General features: G+C 38.9%; 1 protein-coding gene across 2 annotated transcripts in view; it reads left to right on the top strand.

The window, feature by feature from the left end:
• Positions 1-937: 937 nt before the first annotated feature.
• lrrk1 (leucine-rich repeat kinase 1) overlaps positions 938-18,344 on the top strand; it is a 113,199-nt gene continuing 95,792 nt past the window's right edge. For both annotated transcript variants that reach the window (XM_058400599.1, XM_058400600.1), the window contains exons 1-2: positions 938-1,129; positions 6,593-6,758. In XM_058400599.1, the coding sequence (XP_058256582.1) occupies positions 6,689-6,758 (70 nt within the window). In that variant the 5' untranslated portion in view covers positions 938-1,129; positions 6,593-6,688. The remainder of the gene's footprint in view (positions 1,130-6,592; positions 6,759-18,344) is intronic.

Below are 18,344 nucleotides of genomic sequence, written 5' to 3'. Positions count from 1 at the left end.
CATAGGATGACTTACAGGGGTATGTGAAGCATAGGGAAGAGGTTTTTATTATTATTATTATTTTACTTTTTTTAAGTGAAGCAACAATACACCATTAATGGACTGTGGTCTTATAATTATTCGACTATCAGACTAGTAGGGTAAATGGGTAAAACCTTTTCAATGGGCTTAATCCAGACCTCAGTAACTCCAAAACAAATGCTCTGGCTGCAAAACATTTGAGAAATCCTGCCCTGAAACACTGGAAAAGTGAATGACCCCAGCCAAGCAAAGACATCGCAATGATTTGGTCATTACTAAGGTTCATTATTTTGTTTTCAAGAATGGAAACAAATCTTTTGAATTTCTGACTGAAACTATTTCAGGGGTGTTAGTGGCTAACACATTTGTTTCTCACCCCTGGGGGTGGGGTGTGATGTGATTGTCACCTTCATGAACTGAGTCCTCATGAGTTCTCCTTTAGGTCTTTTTGTTCACCCTGTTCTGTAGACTGATTGGAAAGAAACAGCCTTTATTTGTCACATATACCTTACAGCAAAATTCACCAGTTTTCTGGTGAACAACCCAGAGCCTTAACCACTTGAGCCATCACCACCTTGGCATCCAGCTTTTAGAAATGGGGAGGGAGAGAGAGAGAGAGAGAGAGAGAGAGAGAGAGAGAGATTGTGCCCTAAGTCCCCGGGGAAGGACTCCTTGTGTAGTATAAGCATTATAGAAAATGGATAGATGAAATTATTTAATTATCTTACAAGATAACACACTTGAAAACATGATTAAATCTTTAATAATCTCATGCAATGGATGATGGCTTTTCTGAGGTGTTGCTTTTTCTTTTTCCTAACTTGTTACTACTTGTTTATATACCATGGTCATCTGGTCAACAAGTGCAGTGTGTTTGTTTTCCTGTTTTCTTTCCTCCGGCTCTGCCTCCTCATTATCTGTGTGAACAAGCCTGCCATAGTCGAAGGGAAAGCCGCAGCTTTGCAGCAATACCAGGAAGTGAAGCAGAAGTGAATCCTCGTGTTGGAGCTGGATTGCATTTCATAACTTTTAGGACATATCCGAACTTTGCACAGTGTCCAAGTCTGTGTCGAGTTTGTGTTCAATGGAATGTCGATGTGAAATGTCGGTAAGTGTCCTTCCTGCTTTATCTCCAAACTTCAGAGTCTGAATAGAAATTCCATTTAAAACCACGCATGTTTAGATCTATAGACCGATTTAGCGTGTTTTGCTACACGATTTGCTTTGTCAGTTAAATACCACGTTTTGGTATTTAAGCCCAAGTTATATACTACACATTTTTTTCACGATTCTGTTTGTTTGTTTAGTTTTATTTATGTTTGCTCTCCCAGGTTGGGCGCGTGCGCTGTTTGTTTAGTAAGTACGGCAAAGTTTAGGCTCTATGCGCGAGACAAAGTTATTCTTTAAACCTTCACTTAAACAGTGACTTTTTACACAATAAACCTTCACACTGTAGCTTATTTTGCTCATTTTTCGACGAGTTCCCTAGTGAGACTGATATTTTAACGTTGATATTCCATCATAATCTTTTATTCCACGTGAGGTTTTTTTTAAGCACCAACCTAAGTAAACAATGTTTAAGAGACAAACTGACAGAGTTTGCATTTTCTGGTTGTTTTGTGTATTGTTATTTTTCTTCTTAGATGTATCTTCAGCAAGGATGACGTCACTGACAATTATCACAGAGAGAGATGCAGTGATCTGGTTATTCAGAGGATGTTGGTGTTAGATCAGCATTGCATTTCGTCTGAAGTTTGCTTATATACATATACACCGATGAGGCATAACATTATGAGCACTGACAGGTGAAGTGAATAACACTGATTATCTCCTCATCATGGCACCTGTTAGTGGGTGGGCTGCAGTGGTCAGTATCTGTCAAAAGTAGTCCAAGGAAGGAACAGTAGTGAACCGGCGATGAGCGGCCAAGTCTTAGTGATGCAGGTGGAGGGCGAAGGCTGACCCGTGGGATCCGATCCAACAGATGAGCTACTGTTGTTCAAATTGCTGATAAGTTAATGCTGGTTCTGATAGAAAAGTGCCAGAATACACAGTGCATGACAGGTCAGGGCTGTTTTGGCAGCAAAAGGGGGACCAACACAATACTAGGCAGGTTGTCTTAATGTTATGCCTGAGCATTGTGTATGTTGTGATTCATCCTATGTTGTTTAACAAATTTAAAATAAGACAAAACAAGCTAATTAATTTCTCTGAACATGCCTTGGAGCACACACTTTTTTTTCTTGAAAGTTGTCATGACAGAGCTGGTGGATGTTAGAGATCTTGCGCTCCCCCACCTTAGGGTTTAGGTCTGGAGACATGCTTGGCCAGTCTATCAGCTTTACCCTCAGCTTCTTTAGCAAGGCAGTGGTCATCTTGGAGGTGTGTTTGGGGTCGTTATCATGTTGGAATACTACCCTGCGGCCCAGTCTCCGAAGGGAGGGGATCATGGTCTGCTTCAGTACGTCACAGTACATGTTGGCATTCATGGTTCCCTCAATGAACTGTTGCTCCCCAGTGCCGGCAGCACTCCTGCAGGCCCAGACCATGACATTCCCACCACCATGCTTGACTGTAGTCAAGGCATACTTGTCTTTGTACTCCTCACCTGGTAGCCGCCACACACGCTTGACACAATCTGAACTAAATAAGTTTATCTTGGTCTCATCGGACCACAGGACATGGTTCCAGTAATCCATGTCCTTAGTCTGCTTATCTTCAGCAAACTGTATGCAGGCTTTCTTGTGCGTCATCTTTAGTAGAGGCTTCCTTCTGGGACAACAGCCATGCAGACCAATTTAATGCAGTGTGCGGCGTACGGTCTAAGCACTGACAGGCTGACCCCCCACCCCTTCAACCTCTGCAGCAATGCTGGCAGCACTCATACGTCTATTTCCCAAAGACATCCTCTGGACATGAGCATGTGCACTCAACTTCTTTGGTGGACCATCGCGAGGCCTGTTCTGAGTGGAACCTGTCCTGTAAAACCGCTGTATGGTTTTGCCCACCATGCTGCAGCTCAGTTTCAGGGTCTTCTATCTTCTTATAGCCTAAGCCACCTTTATGTAGAGCAACAATTCATTTTTTCAGACCCTCAGAGAGTTCTTTGCCATGAGGTGCCATGTTGAACTTCCAGTGACCAGTATGAGAGAGTGTGAGAGCGATAACACCAAATTTAACACACCTGCTCCCCATTCACACTTGAGACCTTGTGACACTAACAAGTCACATGACGCCGGGGAGGGTAAATGGATAATTGGGCCCAATTTGGACATTTCCACTTAGGGGTGTACTCACTTTTGTTGCCAACGGTTTAGACATTAATGGCTGTGTGTTGAGTTATTTTCAGGGGACAGCAAATTTACACTGTTATACAGGCTGCACACGCACTACTTTACATTGGAGCAGAGTGTCATTTCTTCAGTGTTGTCACATGAAAAGTTATAATAAAATGTTTACAAAAATGTGAGGGGTGTACTCACTTTTGTGAGATACTGTATATTAGGATTCATAAACCATAATCCGTAGTTTAGTATAGCTAATGTGGCCAGTGGTTTGGAAAACTGGCAAGACCATTACATTTTTTCTTGTATGTTGTAATGATATGAACTGTTTAGTTTAATGGGGCTCAGAACATCATAATGCTTGTGTAACGTTTTGCTACTTTTTGCCATTTGCTATCATGAGTGGTTGAATAACTATTATTACGCCCATGTTTTGATGTGTTTTTCCTCTTGTCTGAAGAAAATGCACACACCATTTAAATAAATGCAGTTCAGATGTCTTTTTTTTAACAAGACCTTTGATATTCTGCAAAGTTTTTCCACTAGATTTTTGAGCGTGACTGTGAGGATTTGCAGATTCAGCCACAAGATTATTAGTGAGGTCAGGCACTGATGATGGGAGAAGAGGCCTGATGTGGAGTTGGCGATCCAATTCATCCCAGTTCAGTTTCAGTTGAGTTGAGGCCAGGGCTTCGTTCAGGTCACTTGAATTCTTCCACTCCAACCTAGCAAAACAGAAAAGTCTTTCTGGTCCATGATTTTGTACACATGGATTTCTCAAGCTGAAACAGCTTTTGATGACAGCATATAAAGACATTCTAGACAATTTTGTGCTTCCAGCTTTGTAGCAACATTTTCGTGAAGGCTTACATATGGGTCTGATTGTGGTCAGTTATCCACATACTTTTCACAATGAGTCTATGTGAAAGTTCTTGAACAGTGATGCTGTGGATGGCAATGAAAGTCTTCATGCTTCTATCTTTTTGGGCACTTTTTCTTTAAATTAGAGCACAAATGTAACAGAATATACATATACAGTCTTAGTTCATTTGATGTGGAATTATTTTGAAATTATATTTATTCCATATCTGTTTGCATAATCTGTGTGCAAAACTTTGCATAAGCAGATTTCAGCTTTTGTAAAAAAAAAAAAAAAAAAATTTATAAACATTAAATAAAATAAATTATGTTGACTAACAATGTTTAACCCATCCGAGGATGCCTCTCTTTTTTGTTAATCTTGTTATGTGGATTTTGGTTTAGATGGAAAATCTAACCAATGAATATACTATGCTTTTAATAAACGTAAACAAACAAAGGAAAAAATCTGCTGATTCAGCTCATCAGGGCATTACTAAGCAGAATCTGGTGTTGGAGAGCCTGGCATTTGCCCTTTTCTTAAAGTCTTGAATTTGACATCACTTGTATAAAGCTGACCGGTGACTGACTTTAGAAATGCTTAATGGTTTTCTAATAAGGGTCTATAGGAGTCTGATGGTCTCTGATAGTAACCTTGTGGTAACATGCTTTGGATTAATGGGGCATCAGTGGATGTAATGGACAGCTTTGGAGTTCAAACTGTCTGCAAGAAATCAATAAAGCCCCAATATACAGCTTTGTGGTTTCCTAAATTGAGCTAGCAAAGGTTCTATTAAAATAGCGCAACTCTGGTAATTACCGCTTCATCTATAGTGGAAGTGAATGACCTTTGTACTGATATTATGCTAGTTATTATGCCATTTTGTTCTATAGTTTAACACCGTCAAACATTTTCACACAAGAAAGGTATGTAGATGGACAGAGTTCAATATGGTTCCTAGTGTTAACGAGAAAAACTTGGACTCTTCCTAAAACAGTTGTTATTTAATTAACAGGCTCTCTTGTTTCATTTATAAAGAAATGGATTTTTTCTTTCACGATTAATAAGGTGGAATTGTCCAGTGACTTACAAGCCTATAGAGTCTGGTCTGGCATGAGCAAATAAAGACCTCCTACCCTGTGATGTTGATGATAGCCTGGCACAGAGGGTGTAGCGACTAGCCATGTTTGTTGCCTCATTGAAATTCATTGTAAAAGGCCTACTGTAGGAAGCAAAATAGGCTCTGGTCTGTTTGTTAAAGGGACTGATGACTTCATTGTTCCAAGCAGAGCATAAATGAGTCATGTCTGTAGGCTGCACTGTTCCTCACTTACTGCAAGGCAGACTGGAGAACAGCTGTCAGGATGCACAGAAATGATGTTGGTGTCTTCCAAAAGTTATATAAAGGATAGTCTCAGCCCCAGACATCACACCCATAGACTGTTGTCTGAATGTCTGGTGCATATGGCACACAAAATTGGAAACACTTCAAATCGTCATTTGATTGGTTGGATTCTACAGGATTTCTGGGAAATCATGACGCTGAACAAAACAAACCATGATTGTTTGCTTTACATGTCAGTCAGACGCTCTGTCCTTGACTAATAAAAGCTGCTATGTAGTCCAGACCTTCTGCTGTCAGTCTGAAGTTCTGGCTACGTGAGACTATTTAAAAGACAGGGTAGAGTCTCTGTTACATAATTGGTATGGAGAATTGGAAATGGAGTTACAATAGAGTCATACATTTATAGTAATCGCTAACCCACCAAAAAAGTTAAAGCACCAGGGTCCCGCCCAATCCACGTTAGCAAACATAATGTAATAATGTTGTGGAAAAAGTATTATCTTTTCAAGGCTTTGGCTGTGAGCTGTGGTGTTCAGTCCTCTGCATTGCAGTTTAAAGATATAATTTTAACTCTGGATGTGATCTTCATTTTCTCCTGATACGTGTAAGCATGAGGTGGCTGCTTATAGAAGGGATTCAATGACTGCTTTGTGTCAAATTTTCATTTGAAAAAGGGCATGGTCTTATTCTCTTTCTCCAGATGTACTACAAAAAAATAATATCCTGCAACCAAAATCTGCTTGTCTTGTATATTTGGGTTATCAGTTTGTCCACCCATGTGCTCTGTAAAAATAATCTAAGTATATGTTCATATGTTAATTTATTTAGGATTGTAGGCCAGCAGCATTATGCTGATTAGTTCAGATGATTTATTTGGGTGTTTGACTGGTTTGATTTGTATTGATTGGTCTTTCTTACTACTGCTTGTTGCCTCCTTGGCCTCTAGGCACTAAGCAAGCATAACCTTTGTCCAGGCAAAGATATATATATATATATTTAAAAGCATTCATGCTGGTTCTCTCACTTTCTACCTGGTGAATCATCTCTCCATCTCTCTAATGTGTTTTTTTCCTTTTTTTTCAGTGAAGGAATGATTAAACAGGCTTTGTGTGGGACTTCCTGACTGTATGTATGTATGATGTCGTGGTCAGACTGAGACTCCTGAGTTAGATCTGTAACATGTACTGGAATGTCGGAGCTGATAAAGACTCTACAGACCAGCCTGCCTGCTGCGATGCAGAGCAAGATGGTAAGTATTTTTTCGAAACAGTCAAGACATTTGATTTGATACACTTTGGTTGTAGTTGTACAGTAATACCTCAAACATCCGCGATATTATGTTCCAGAACCCACTGCGAATGACGAGGTTTCGCGGATGTTCGGTGGAGTCACTAAAAATGCTAATACTGTACTGTAAATGCTATTTTTTTAGTTTAAACCCTAAATATGACCCCAATCATGCTCCAGAAACACTTTAATTTCATTTAAAAGTTAGCTTAATACATTACCCTTAAGAAAGATATAAATGTTTGATGTAAAAATAAAGTACAGTATCACCTGTATAAAAACCAAGATAAAAATCACTGAGATCACTTATTCACGGAATATACGCGCTGAACCAAGCACAAGGTACGGGGAGATGAAGCGCGACATCACGCATACAAAGCATCATAGCTACCAGCCAATCAGCAGCTAGGTAAAGCTGTTAATGCTCTGCGATTGGCTACTTCCAACCCTTCTAGCCAATAGTGTGTTGTAATGGCTGAACTGTACGTACGTGATATCTGCGACGTTCGATATCATTAAAATAACATTGATATTTTGTTGATTTTACTTTTATATTTATGTTACTAAATTATTAAACTACATTTCTCTTAATAATTTCACTTTTTATCATGAAAATGTATATCACGAAAGTAGCCGTACACAGGAGGATTTTGTAGGTCTGCGAAAAATTCACGGATGCAAATTACTTAGGTTCCAATTAAAATTTCACGGATCAGTGAAGCCGCGAATTGTGAGACGCGGATCTGCGAGGTATTACTGTACTGAGATTTTCCTCATGCTGTAATGACATATCCTGGAGTGTGAATAAGGATCACTACCATCAGACAATCTCTGTTTTGTGAATGTATTAATATTCTAGCAATCTTTCTCAAACATGAGTGCAGCCGGTCACATCTAAAATATTGGTAGTGGAAAAAAACTGTTATGATACAGCTACATTGGGTGAGGAGCAGAAAAGCTTTATAAGGCAACAACAGTTAGAACTGTAGGTCTATTGCTTATTATTTTGTAGCATTAATCAGCATTTATCATTATTAATCAGCATTATTCTAATTTATTTTTGTGGGATTTTTATGGTACACCTAATCTGCTCTTGTGCTACAGCCACTGGCTGGATGGGTTGTTAATATTCACCAACTACACTTATTAAGAATGGTTTATGCCTCTGTTATTTCCAGTGAAGGAGGCATGGCCTCTGTATCTGTCAATTTCAATGAAGGAGGTGTGGCTTTTTTTCCTGTCAGTATTACTGAGGGAGGTGTGGTCTCTGAACCTGCCAGTCTTACTAAGGGAGGTGTGGCCTCTGAACCTGTGAGTCTTATTAAAGGAGGTGTGGTCTCTGAACCTGCCAGTCTTATTAAAGGAGGTGTGGTCTCTGAACCTGTCAGTCTTATTAAAGGAGGTGTGGTCTCTGAACCTGCCAGTCTTACTGAAGGAGGTGTGGCCTCTGTATCTGTCAGTCTTTATAAAGAAGGTGTGGCCTCTCAATTTGTCAGTATTACTGAAGGAGGTGTGGCCTCTGTATCTGTCAGTCTTAATATAGGAGGTGTGATCTCTCTGTCTGTCAGTCTTAATAAAGGTGGTGCAGCCTCTCTGTCTGTCAGTATGACTGAAAGAGGTGTGGCCTCTGTGTCTGTCAGTATTACTGAAGGAGGTGTGGCCTCTGTGTCTGTCAGTATTACTGAAGGAGGTGTGGCCTCTGTATCTGTCAGTTCCTTTGAAGGAGTTGTGACCTTTGTACCCGTCGCTCTTAGTGATTAGAGTTGTGGTCTCTGTACCTTCCACTTCCCTATGTGGCTGTACTCTATTTTTGTTTTTGATTTATATGGATTCAGCTGTTTATGGAGAATGCTTTGTAATTCTTTGGAGCAGCTGTGAATTGAATAAGTGGCTGTTATTCACAAGCCATTTCAGGTGACCACAATCATTTCCTTCATTTCCTTCCAGTGTTGTTTCTTATCTAGCTGTTGTGTAAACATAAGTGCAGAGAGTATTCGTTACAGGGCAGGGCTTCAGTTTTTAAATATTTGCTTTTGCAAAAGAAGCGAAAGCCACTGCAGTGAAACTGAGAGTATATGACAGAAAAATAAATGAGAAAATAGCCAAATCTTTAAAATGCATGTCTATGGATGGCCCTACCCTGGAGATTTTTTTGTTAACAGTTAAATCCAGAGGTGTGAGATTTCTACATGCTGCCTTCTTGATGCAGCAATTTCAAGAAGGTCAGCAATTTCAAGCAGGTCATAAGATTGAGTTTATCAAACGTGTTCTTTTTATACCCAACATTCTTGACATATCTAGCAGTGCATTCTTGTCAATGTAAATGGATTCTGTCAACAGCCAATGTTGAGAGCATAAAGAGTAAACAGAGAGCATAAAGAGTAAACAGAGCACAAAGATAAAGAGAAACAGTGGCATTGTGGCACATTCAATAATGAACACATTCTCTCTATTGCTTTGTTCCAGTAAAAGTAAAGTATTTTATTTGGTTCAACAATTTGGGTAATGTGTGATCCTTACACTCCTAAAAAAAATAATGGCTAAATATTTGAGTTTTTCTGTTTGTCCCTTTGGTAAAGCGTCTTTGTAGAACCAGTCTGTTTCCCTTTTAGAGATCGTTTCACTTTGCCTTTAGGTGTCTAGGAACCCTTTATTATATAAGAAGCTTTTGAGGAATGCCTTCTTAGTAAGGGTATTATTGTATGATCTCCATTTGAAGTCACTATAACAGTCTGCACATTTTTTTTCCTAAAATTTGTTGAGTCATATATAAATATATATATATATATATATATATATATACTCAACAAAATATCAAATGCAAGTGTCAGCTTTAATTGCTCCACCCATGGGCCTAACTTCTCTTATGAAAGCTAGAAGTCTGGCGTAGGAGTCATTTTACACCACACGGATAAATCTGAATTTACGGGGAATTCCAGGCTGTGTCCTAAACGGCATACTTCTATACAAAGTCCCAAAACATTGTCCCAAAATAAATTCCAGTGTGTATTCAAATAATGTGTATACACTGGAAATTGTGAAATCTAATTCCTAATCCCTTGAAGTGTGGTTGCTGTCGGAGAATGTTGCCACCCCACAGCATCCTGAGCAGGGCTGTGAGAGAAATACCCAAAATGATTGAATGAAGCAACCAGACTTCTGTTTTACATTTACAGCAGTCATCAGACGACTTACAGAAGTGAAAGTCACTTTTATATTTATCTCTTTTATGCAACTGAACAGTTGAGGGTTAAGGGCTTTGCTTAAGGACCCTGTGGCAGTGCTGGGTTTTGATCTCATGTCTTTTTGACAAACAATCCAATGCCTTATTCAGTCAGCTACTACTAGTTTAATTGTGTTTGCATACACCCTGAGTTGGGTGTAAAATGGCAGATAATTATATAATGACTTGCACTGGGCTGAAAATATTTAATCATCATTGGTATGCTCATGCACAGCATTGAATTGCGGTAAATATTCTGAAACCACTATTTTTTATTTATTTATTTATTTATTTATTTATTTATTTATTTATTTATTTATTTGGGTATTTGGGGGGGGATTAACCTTTGTCACAATAAAAATATTTTCAAATGTTAGACCTTCTGTGTAAACTGAATGGCAGCAGTCGCAAATAAGTCCATTTTAGTTCCAGGCTTTTACAGTACAAAATGGGGAAAATATATGGGGGGGGTGTCAATACTTATGTGAGGCACTAAGTAATGTATTATTCATCCCCTCTAGATAAAGCTATTAGAGCAGATGCTTATCAACACCTATTTGGAGCTGTGCTGTGTTTCACTTCTTCCTTCTATAAGTAGCAGATGCTAAGGTTCCTCGAACCATAACCATGCACAGATGTTTGCTCAGTTTCAGTATTGAGTGTAGCAAAAAGAAAAACCCAACATCATTCATAAGATTTGGGCATGGGAAAGGTCCTGTATAGTCCCAGTTTTCTCCTGAAATATTTAAACACAGCAGTGTCCCTAAACAAGATCCCATATGACTGCTTTTGGATGAATTTGTGGGTTTTTTTCTGTTTTTTTTTCTATTAAAACATAAAAATTCTATTAAAACATAAAAAATTTCCGTGTACTTTTGTCAGATTCAAGAGAATTTGCATACTGCAGATTTTTGTTTTTATTACATTTTATAAAATATTCTGGGAATATTTTGGGGATGGGGTTTGCATGTTTTTTAAATATTAAATCAGAGTAGCATTTTGGGGGAAAAACAAATGTCTACATAGTGATCTATAAAAATATTTAATCATGAAATAATTAATTTCGCTAACGACTACTGGCAATTAAAGGTGCATGGGGAGTTTAAATTAATGTCAAATCTAGCTATAAATTCTCAGTGGAAACACTAATCAATAATAGATGAAAATGTCCAATTATTTCCTTTTAATAGTCACTCGCATGCTGTAGCGTTGCAACAATCCAGGTTGGCAGCATCAGCCAGAGAAGTGCCGCTATCAGCACTGCTGTGTGTGTGTGTGTGCGCGCGTGTGTAGGATGGTGCACGTCCTTTCCTCATGTCTCAGTCCCGTCACGTCGTTTATGTGACGGTGTGCTCACGCTGTCTTAAACGTATTAAATGATTGCAGTCTGCTAATGTAGTTCTGTGGAAGCAGAGTGAATATGTGGAATATGGAGTCTGGAGTCCTCTAGGCAGGGACAGCAGGACTCCTCTTCCCCGGAACAGCCCACTGGGAGCATTACAGGGAGGGTTGGATTTCACTGCCTAATGGGCGGGGGTGAAGGGATAGCGATGGTGGGTAACCTTGCCATTAAGGACAGGGAGGAGGGAAGACAGGGAAAGAGAAACTGAGAACTGTCATGCTACCAGATTCAAGGTAGCACTACTACAACCAGGAGATGTGAAGCCACGTCTGGCGTGCTCGGATGATGTCCTGTGGATGTTATGGATAAGGTCACAGGTGTTGGACGTTCTCTCGAAGCATGAGAAGGTATGTTTGGGCTGCTGACTCCACGTGAAGGCAGAAAAAAAATAGAGTCAGGTTACATACTGCATTGAATGGCTGCTCTCCAATAAACTCAGTGCTTGTGATGGCTGTGATCAGATTGTACTCTCCAAGACTGTACTACATAGCTCTAGAACTCTCCTAGCGTAAAGCTTAGACATTATGGGACTCATGTAATAAGGAGATGTGATTGGATTAAAATAGTTTGTAACACTTTGCTGTTGAATTCTCAAATCTAATTGGTCAGGAAGTATTGATCTGTTTTCTAACAGCATCTCTGACAGAAGTTCCACAATCCCAGGTTTGTATTAGCGCTTGTTCTCATTTCTGTAGTAACAGATCATGGTATGGGAGATGCTTCACATAATCTGAGGCTAATGTTAAAGAAAATAAAAACAGGCTGTTATATTTTAAAACATTTGATGTGGTGACATTTTCAGCCAAGAGTCTACAGTTTCAGCACCTTGAAATGGTCAGTAAGCTTTCTGCCGCTCTTACTGTTAACTTAAAGAGAAAGGAAAAAGGAGAGGCTAAGGAGAAGAGAATGTTTATGGCTGTTGTAATGTAAGTGTTTTGTGGATATATTACAAAGTTAAATGTAATTATAAAGGGTTAAATTGTACAACTTGGTTTGTGAGACACTCTCCCTGTCACTCACCAGCGATATTAACCAATCGTGTTAGAGCTTTGTGTGTATGTATGTGGAAGAGGGCTGATAGCAAGTTCTTCCCAGTTCCCCTGCTCATTTGAACTTTGAGGCTAACGTACTTAAGAATTAAGAGAAGTCAATTTTACGAACTGCGTACGTATTCCAAACAAAAATGTTGTAGCATTTTCTCCAGGAAATAAGTCTCACTTATGGAAAACGCATTCAGTAATCAACATCCTGTCCCAGTACACAATTTTCAAATCTTGCTATTCATCTTATATGAATATATTATGACAACTACATATATTAACAAATAATTAAATAGCCAGTCATTCTGAATAATGATAAAAAAAAAAATAGCAGAAAATCAGAAAGCAAAAGGAAATTGTATCTTCAGTGGTGTTCTCTAAATACATTCAAACAAAACATTAGAAAAGTTAACCTATACATATCAGAATAAAATTCTGTAGAAATATTCAGTTCTGTCGTCTCCATCTGAACTGAATTGCCTTCAATCTGCTTATAGTGGCATAGATCATGTGTCATTGGTAATACGATTTCTCACACAAAATGAGGTTTAATGTGATTTCAGCTGCTTTGTTGTAGAATGTAGACAGACGCTGTAGTGCATCTAAGGATCCTCCTCGGGTTGAAGTGAATGTTTTGTTTTGATAGGTGTGTGCTTGGATTGTTGGCATATTTTTGTTTTTGGAGATGTGCTTTGAATGTCCGATAACTAGAGAAAGAGAAAAAACACTACTTGTTACAAGCTTTTGCAGAAACACACTGGTATGTAGGGCTGCACAATTAATTGATTTTCTAATCGCGATTATAATGACAGATGCCACGATTACGTAATCGTTTCGAGGCTGCGATTACAAAAAAAATCTACTTACATTATTCTGCGTGCTTAGGGGGTGTTTATTGCATGTTACGTTGTGACTTATAATAGACTATTATAGACTTTTAATAGGCCTAATAGTGTGTAGGCGTTTCCTTATCAACGCCCCGATCATCCACTTGTGCATGTCTATATCGTCATGTTAATTTCCCGAGCATGTGCGCTGATAAAGAAACATCAGATAGTTTGCAAAGTGTTGCTGAGAAGAATCAAGAATGAGAACTGAAAAGAAATGCTTTATCTGTGGTGTGGAATTATTTTTGATTCACTAGCGATGATGTCGAGCGGCATGTTATAGTGTGTTTCTGCACCGTGATAAAAAGCAACAAGCCATGTGAGAACTGCTACACAGACTCCCATCACGACTTCATTGTTTTGTGCTTCTCCGTATCTGACAGGTTCTTCTAAACTGAAGTGATTACGCATTTCATTGCAAAAGACATGGCGTCGATTAATACAGTTTACATCGCAGGGTTTAAAATCTTCATAAACGCACGGGATAAGAGATGTCATCCCCTCCCACACTTACTTAGCCTAGATTCATAAATTAATTTTATTTTTAGTATAACATTATTTATACCATGCATAGTTTTCTTTTTTTCATTTAAAGAAACCAAAGCAGTGCAAAGCAACGTATAGTTGACATTTGAGTCTTAAGTAATAGAAGTTTTTCAGGAAGAATGTTTTCAGCTTTTTTAAAATTTTTATATAAAATATGGCATGCATTTGCTTCAGACAGTGGTATAAATCTATTCAAAATACCATTTAATGTAAATTGTGATAATCGTAATTAATAATCGCAATTACAATTTCAAGGGAATAATCAACCATTATGATTTTTGTCATAATCGTGCAGCCCTACTGGTATGTACTGTATATTTAAACACAGTGCTCTTCACAGTGGTGTGAAACACCTCAATGCTGTAACTATAGCCGATCTGAATTTTAATATCAATGTTGATAATTTTTCAATAACTGCATGCCTGTGAAATGTTCTATTCCTCGTATAACACAGCATTTTACCAAGAAGTGCAATTTATAAAAAGAAAAAAAAAACAACAAATGTCATACTTATCTATTTCTCTGTGTGGAATGTCTGCAGAACATGTTAGTTCCTGTTATCACTTAAATTATCACTTCTTCCCTGAACAGCCCTCTCCCCTCTCTCTCTCTCTCTCTCTCTCTCTCTCTATCTCTCTCTATCTGTCTCTCTGTCTCTGTCTCTTTCTCTCACATGAATTCTCACATGAAACCACAAAGCAACCGAGAAACCACACTGGCCACCTTAGGTGCATCTCAGATCACATACTTGCACACTATTCTACACGATGTTGTATAAACACAGTGTGTAGTAGTGTTGAGGAAGAGCACTTTATGTGACCAGATGATGCGCTTACTGATCTGAAACAGTGTGGAATGTTGGACACGTCATGCACTCAACACTTGCAGCTTGGCTTACGTAGTGAAAAAGGGGCAGGGCTACCAGGCGCTGACGGTGGATGTGAAAAAGATGACACTCCAATGGACAAGACATCTTAGAAAAGTCTTTTAAATTAGCCAGAATTGTGATTTATTTTACAACATTTTAAAAAAATTGACCATATTCTGCTAAAGCTAGCAGCATCCCGATAGATGTGTTTGACGTCGTTTACGATCGACTGGGAAACACTGTTAGTGACCATTATTGTTCAACTTAAGACCATGCTACCCTTCTAGAATGAATACACTAGTCGGTAAAGTACATAGTGCATAGTGTAAGTGCAGTGTGTGTTGGGATGCTGCGTGTTATCTCTGACTGTTACAAAGTGCTGACACTGGAGTCTCCTTCCATAAGTGCTAAATAAATATAGTCTCCTCAGAGAAATATCAAATGTCAGCATCTAGACATTATGTGCTTTTTAAAAGTGTTTCAGCCCATTTGTTACTTTAAAAAGGAGAACCTCAGAACAAGAACCTGCTGTTTGACATGCAGCTGCTGCTACAGAACCTTCTGACCAATCAGAATTCAACAGTGTAAATTATGCATAAAATATGTCCTTTTTTTGTTAGATTAATTGCATACAGAAAGCGAAAGTACACTTTTCTGTGATCGTGTAGATTATTCACTGATTGCATGTGCAGTGCTGTGGTATACTGAGTGGCTTAATGTTTGATGTGGATGAGTCACAGTGAATCAACTCCAATTAGCAGTAACATAATGCAGCCAGATCATTTAGTGAGATCAATATGATAACATTCGCCTGCATCTGTTATCCATGCTTTTCTTCTTTTTACTTCTTACTCCACACTGGTATGGATGATGGAAATGGAAGAAGGCCGGTTCTGGATGTTCAGCTGTCCTTTGCACGGTGTGCGGATCAGTTAGGACTTGAGGTCTGGCGTGGCACTGAAACCAAAAGACAGCATATTGTATTGACGCAGGCCTCGACTTGTCTAATGGTTACTCTCCCAAAGGCTTTCTCCAGTCGGCCGACTTCAGCACGCTGAATTATTCATATCAGCCCCTTTGAATTGCAATCACACACACATAGATGTTTTTAGCTCAAACGAGGTGGGTAGCTGCCTTGATTATACTCTGCAATCAATGGTGTATTTGCTGCACAGTTTGGTTGTTTGCTTGCTCTGTTCTCACTTTAAACTGTACAGAAGTAGTTGCTCAAGCAAGCTATATCTGACTGTGTAGAAGCTGGGTGGTTAATAGCAGTAGAAACAGCATCAGCAGTCCGGCTTCCTCAGACAAGGAGGAAGTTCGTGTGAAGCACTATTTATATAGTAAAGCAGGTAAAGCAGCATCGAATCTCAGCATAACCTGGGGTTATGAGGCAGCAACACTACCCTCCAGACCATACATCCAACACTTTGCAGCTCGTATCACTTAGCCTTTCTACACTGTGAAAAGCTTGTAGTGAACTGTACAAAGTACATAAGGCAGCCTTCAAAAATTATACAAACCATATGAACAAAGGTGCATCATGATATCTGGTTCATCATTTTAACAGAGGATGACATTGAACTCAAGGCACAACTGCTGTTATTGTCAGCTATTAAGGAAAAGTGCTTGAATATTGATTAGCCTTCAGTGATTTATTCATAACAGTTCTAAAATAAGAGATTTCTCAGATTAAACTGCTTAAATGAAGGTGTTAACTCAAAATATTAGATGGTTTCCGATGACCCGTGGATGATGCTTTAAATCAGATTTGATCTTTTCACATGTTTACCCATTTTTTTAACACCACATTAAGTCTAATGTGTTCATGGCATAACAGGGGGATATGTGGTAGCTTAGGTGTTGGGTTGGTCCACCAAGCTTGCCAAGGGCCCCTGAGCAAGGCCCTTAACCCTCAGTTGCTCAGTTAAAATAAAATGAGATAAAAATGTAATGCTATATGCAGTAAATGTAAACATTCTCTTTTGCATGTATCTCACTTTATTCCAAGTTCTTGCCTTTTAAAGCACAGAGAACATTTTGTCCCTGTTCACACTTGGCATTAGGATGCTTCCTGATCGACCGGATCACACGAGGACGGCTGAGACGCACGGCTGTTCACACCTGGCATTATGAATGAGTCTCCAGTGACCACTTGTGATCAGAGTTCATACATCAGTTCACACTGGAGAAAAGGCTGTGATGTATATTTATTATGCAAAGCAAATATTTCCAAGGAGAAATGTCCAGTCATATTTCTTGTACCTGTATGCTCTGTTTCAATTATTTCAATCATGCCATGTTCTCACTTACAAAACTTATAAATGAATGAGGAATGGAGCAGTAAAAATCCGCTGCTTGTAGGTCTGCAAATAGCCCAGCAGCAGAAAGAGAGAGCTCTACAGTTCAGCATTATTTCTGTCTCACATTAATGATGTATTTTCCCACTAGAGAAATGGTCTAATTGATTAGATCGTTCTTCGTTGAGATGCATTCGCATTCATGCTACAAATACGATTTGCAGTAAATTTATGGCATTTGGCAGACGCCCTTAAACAAAGAGACTTACAGAAGTGCTTTGAAGGCTCTATCAGAGATTTCATCCTGATGTTGGTACACTGGTTCAAAGGCTAAGAATATCAGTCTAAAATCCCTTTTTTGGAAAATAATCTAGCAAGAAAAGCACACAGAAGACACTTAAGTTAAATTAAATTATTTATAAATGTATAAGAGCTAATTGAAGTGTTGTAGGTAGAGGAGGTAGGTCTTTAGATGTGGTTTGAAGCCAGTGACTCACCGCTATGCCAGTTTTGTTGTGTACAGTACCTCCCTTGCACCCTGAGAGATGGTGGGATCAGTTGAGCAGTGCTGAGGGATCGAAGTGGCTGTATGCGTCCCAGACCACCTCCTGAAAGTGATTTGAGTGATCAGATTACAGAGACACATTTGACCCTGTTCACACCAGTACTTAGTGCTGACCGCTTACAATCCTGTCATCCAGGAGGTGCGTTAATGCTGGGTGTGAACTAGAAAGCCTCGTTACAAACCAAATCCATTAGGCTTATGTTTATTTTATATAACTACTAAACAGCATGATTTTCACCCTGTGAGGAAAATCACACTTCTTTAAGCAGTGTAAAAGCAGGCCATCTTTAAGCAGACTGGTGCTTAGCCTCACAGGACGGTAGCCAAGGCAGGGTTAAAAAACAAAGCAAAACCAATCAAACAAGCATGTTATAGGCATAAAATTGTGTTATAGGCAGAAAACTGATTTTTTGGTCATTTTTGGCAGATGATGGGTTTTCCCAGGTTGCCTCATATTCAGCATAAGTATAAGACAAAAGGAACAGAAGCGATTTGGTTTTGGATGGTTTGATATGATAAAAGTGCAATAAAACTATTTTGATTGAAGATTTTGTGATAAATATTCGCAATTCTATTTATTAAGCAAAATCATTTGGATTATTGTATTAGTCAAAACACTGTGTTTATACATCCATCACCTTTTATCCCAGTGCTGATGACTGAATCTAAAATTAGAGAATTGATCCTGAGTTTTACAGCCGAGATCAGACGTATTGA

Source organism: Hemibagrus wyckioides, linkage group LG10 (assembly GCF_019097595.1).
Source record: "Hemibagrus wyckioides isolate EC202008001 linkage group LG10, SWU_Hwy_1.0, whole genome shotgun sequence".
Taxonomy (NCBI): Eukaryota; Metazoa; Chordata; class Actinopteri; order Siluriformes; family Bagridae; genus Hemibagrus; species Hemibagrus wyckioides.
This window is presented reverse-complemented; position numbering and strand designations above follow the sequence as displayed.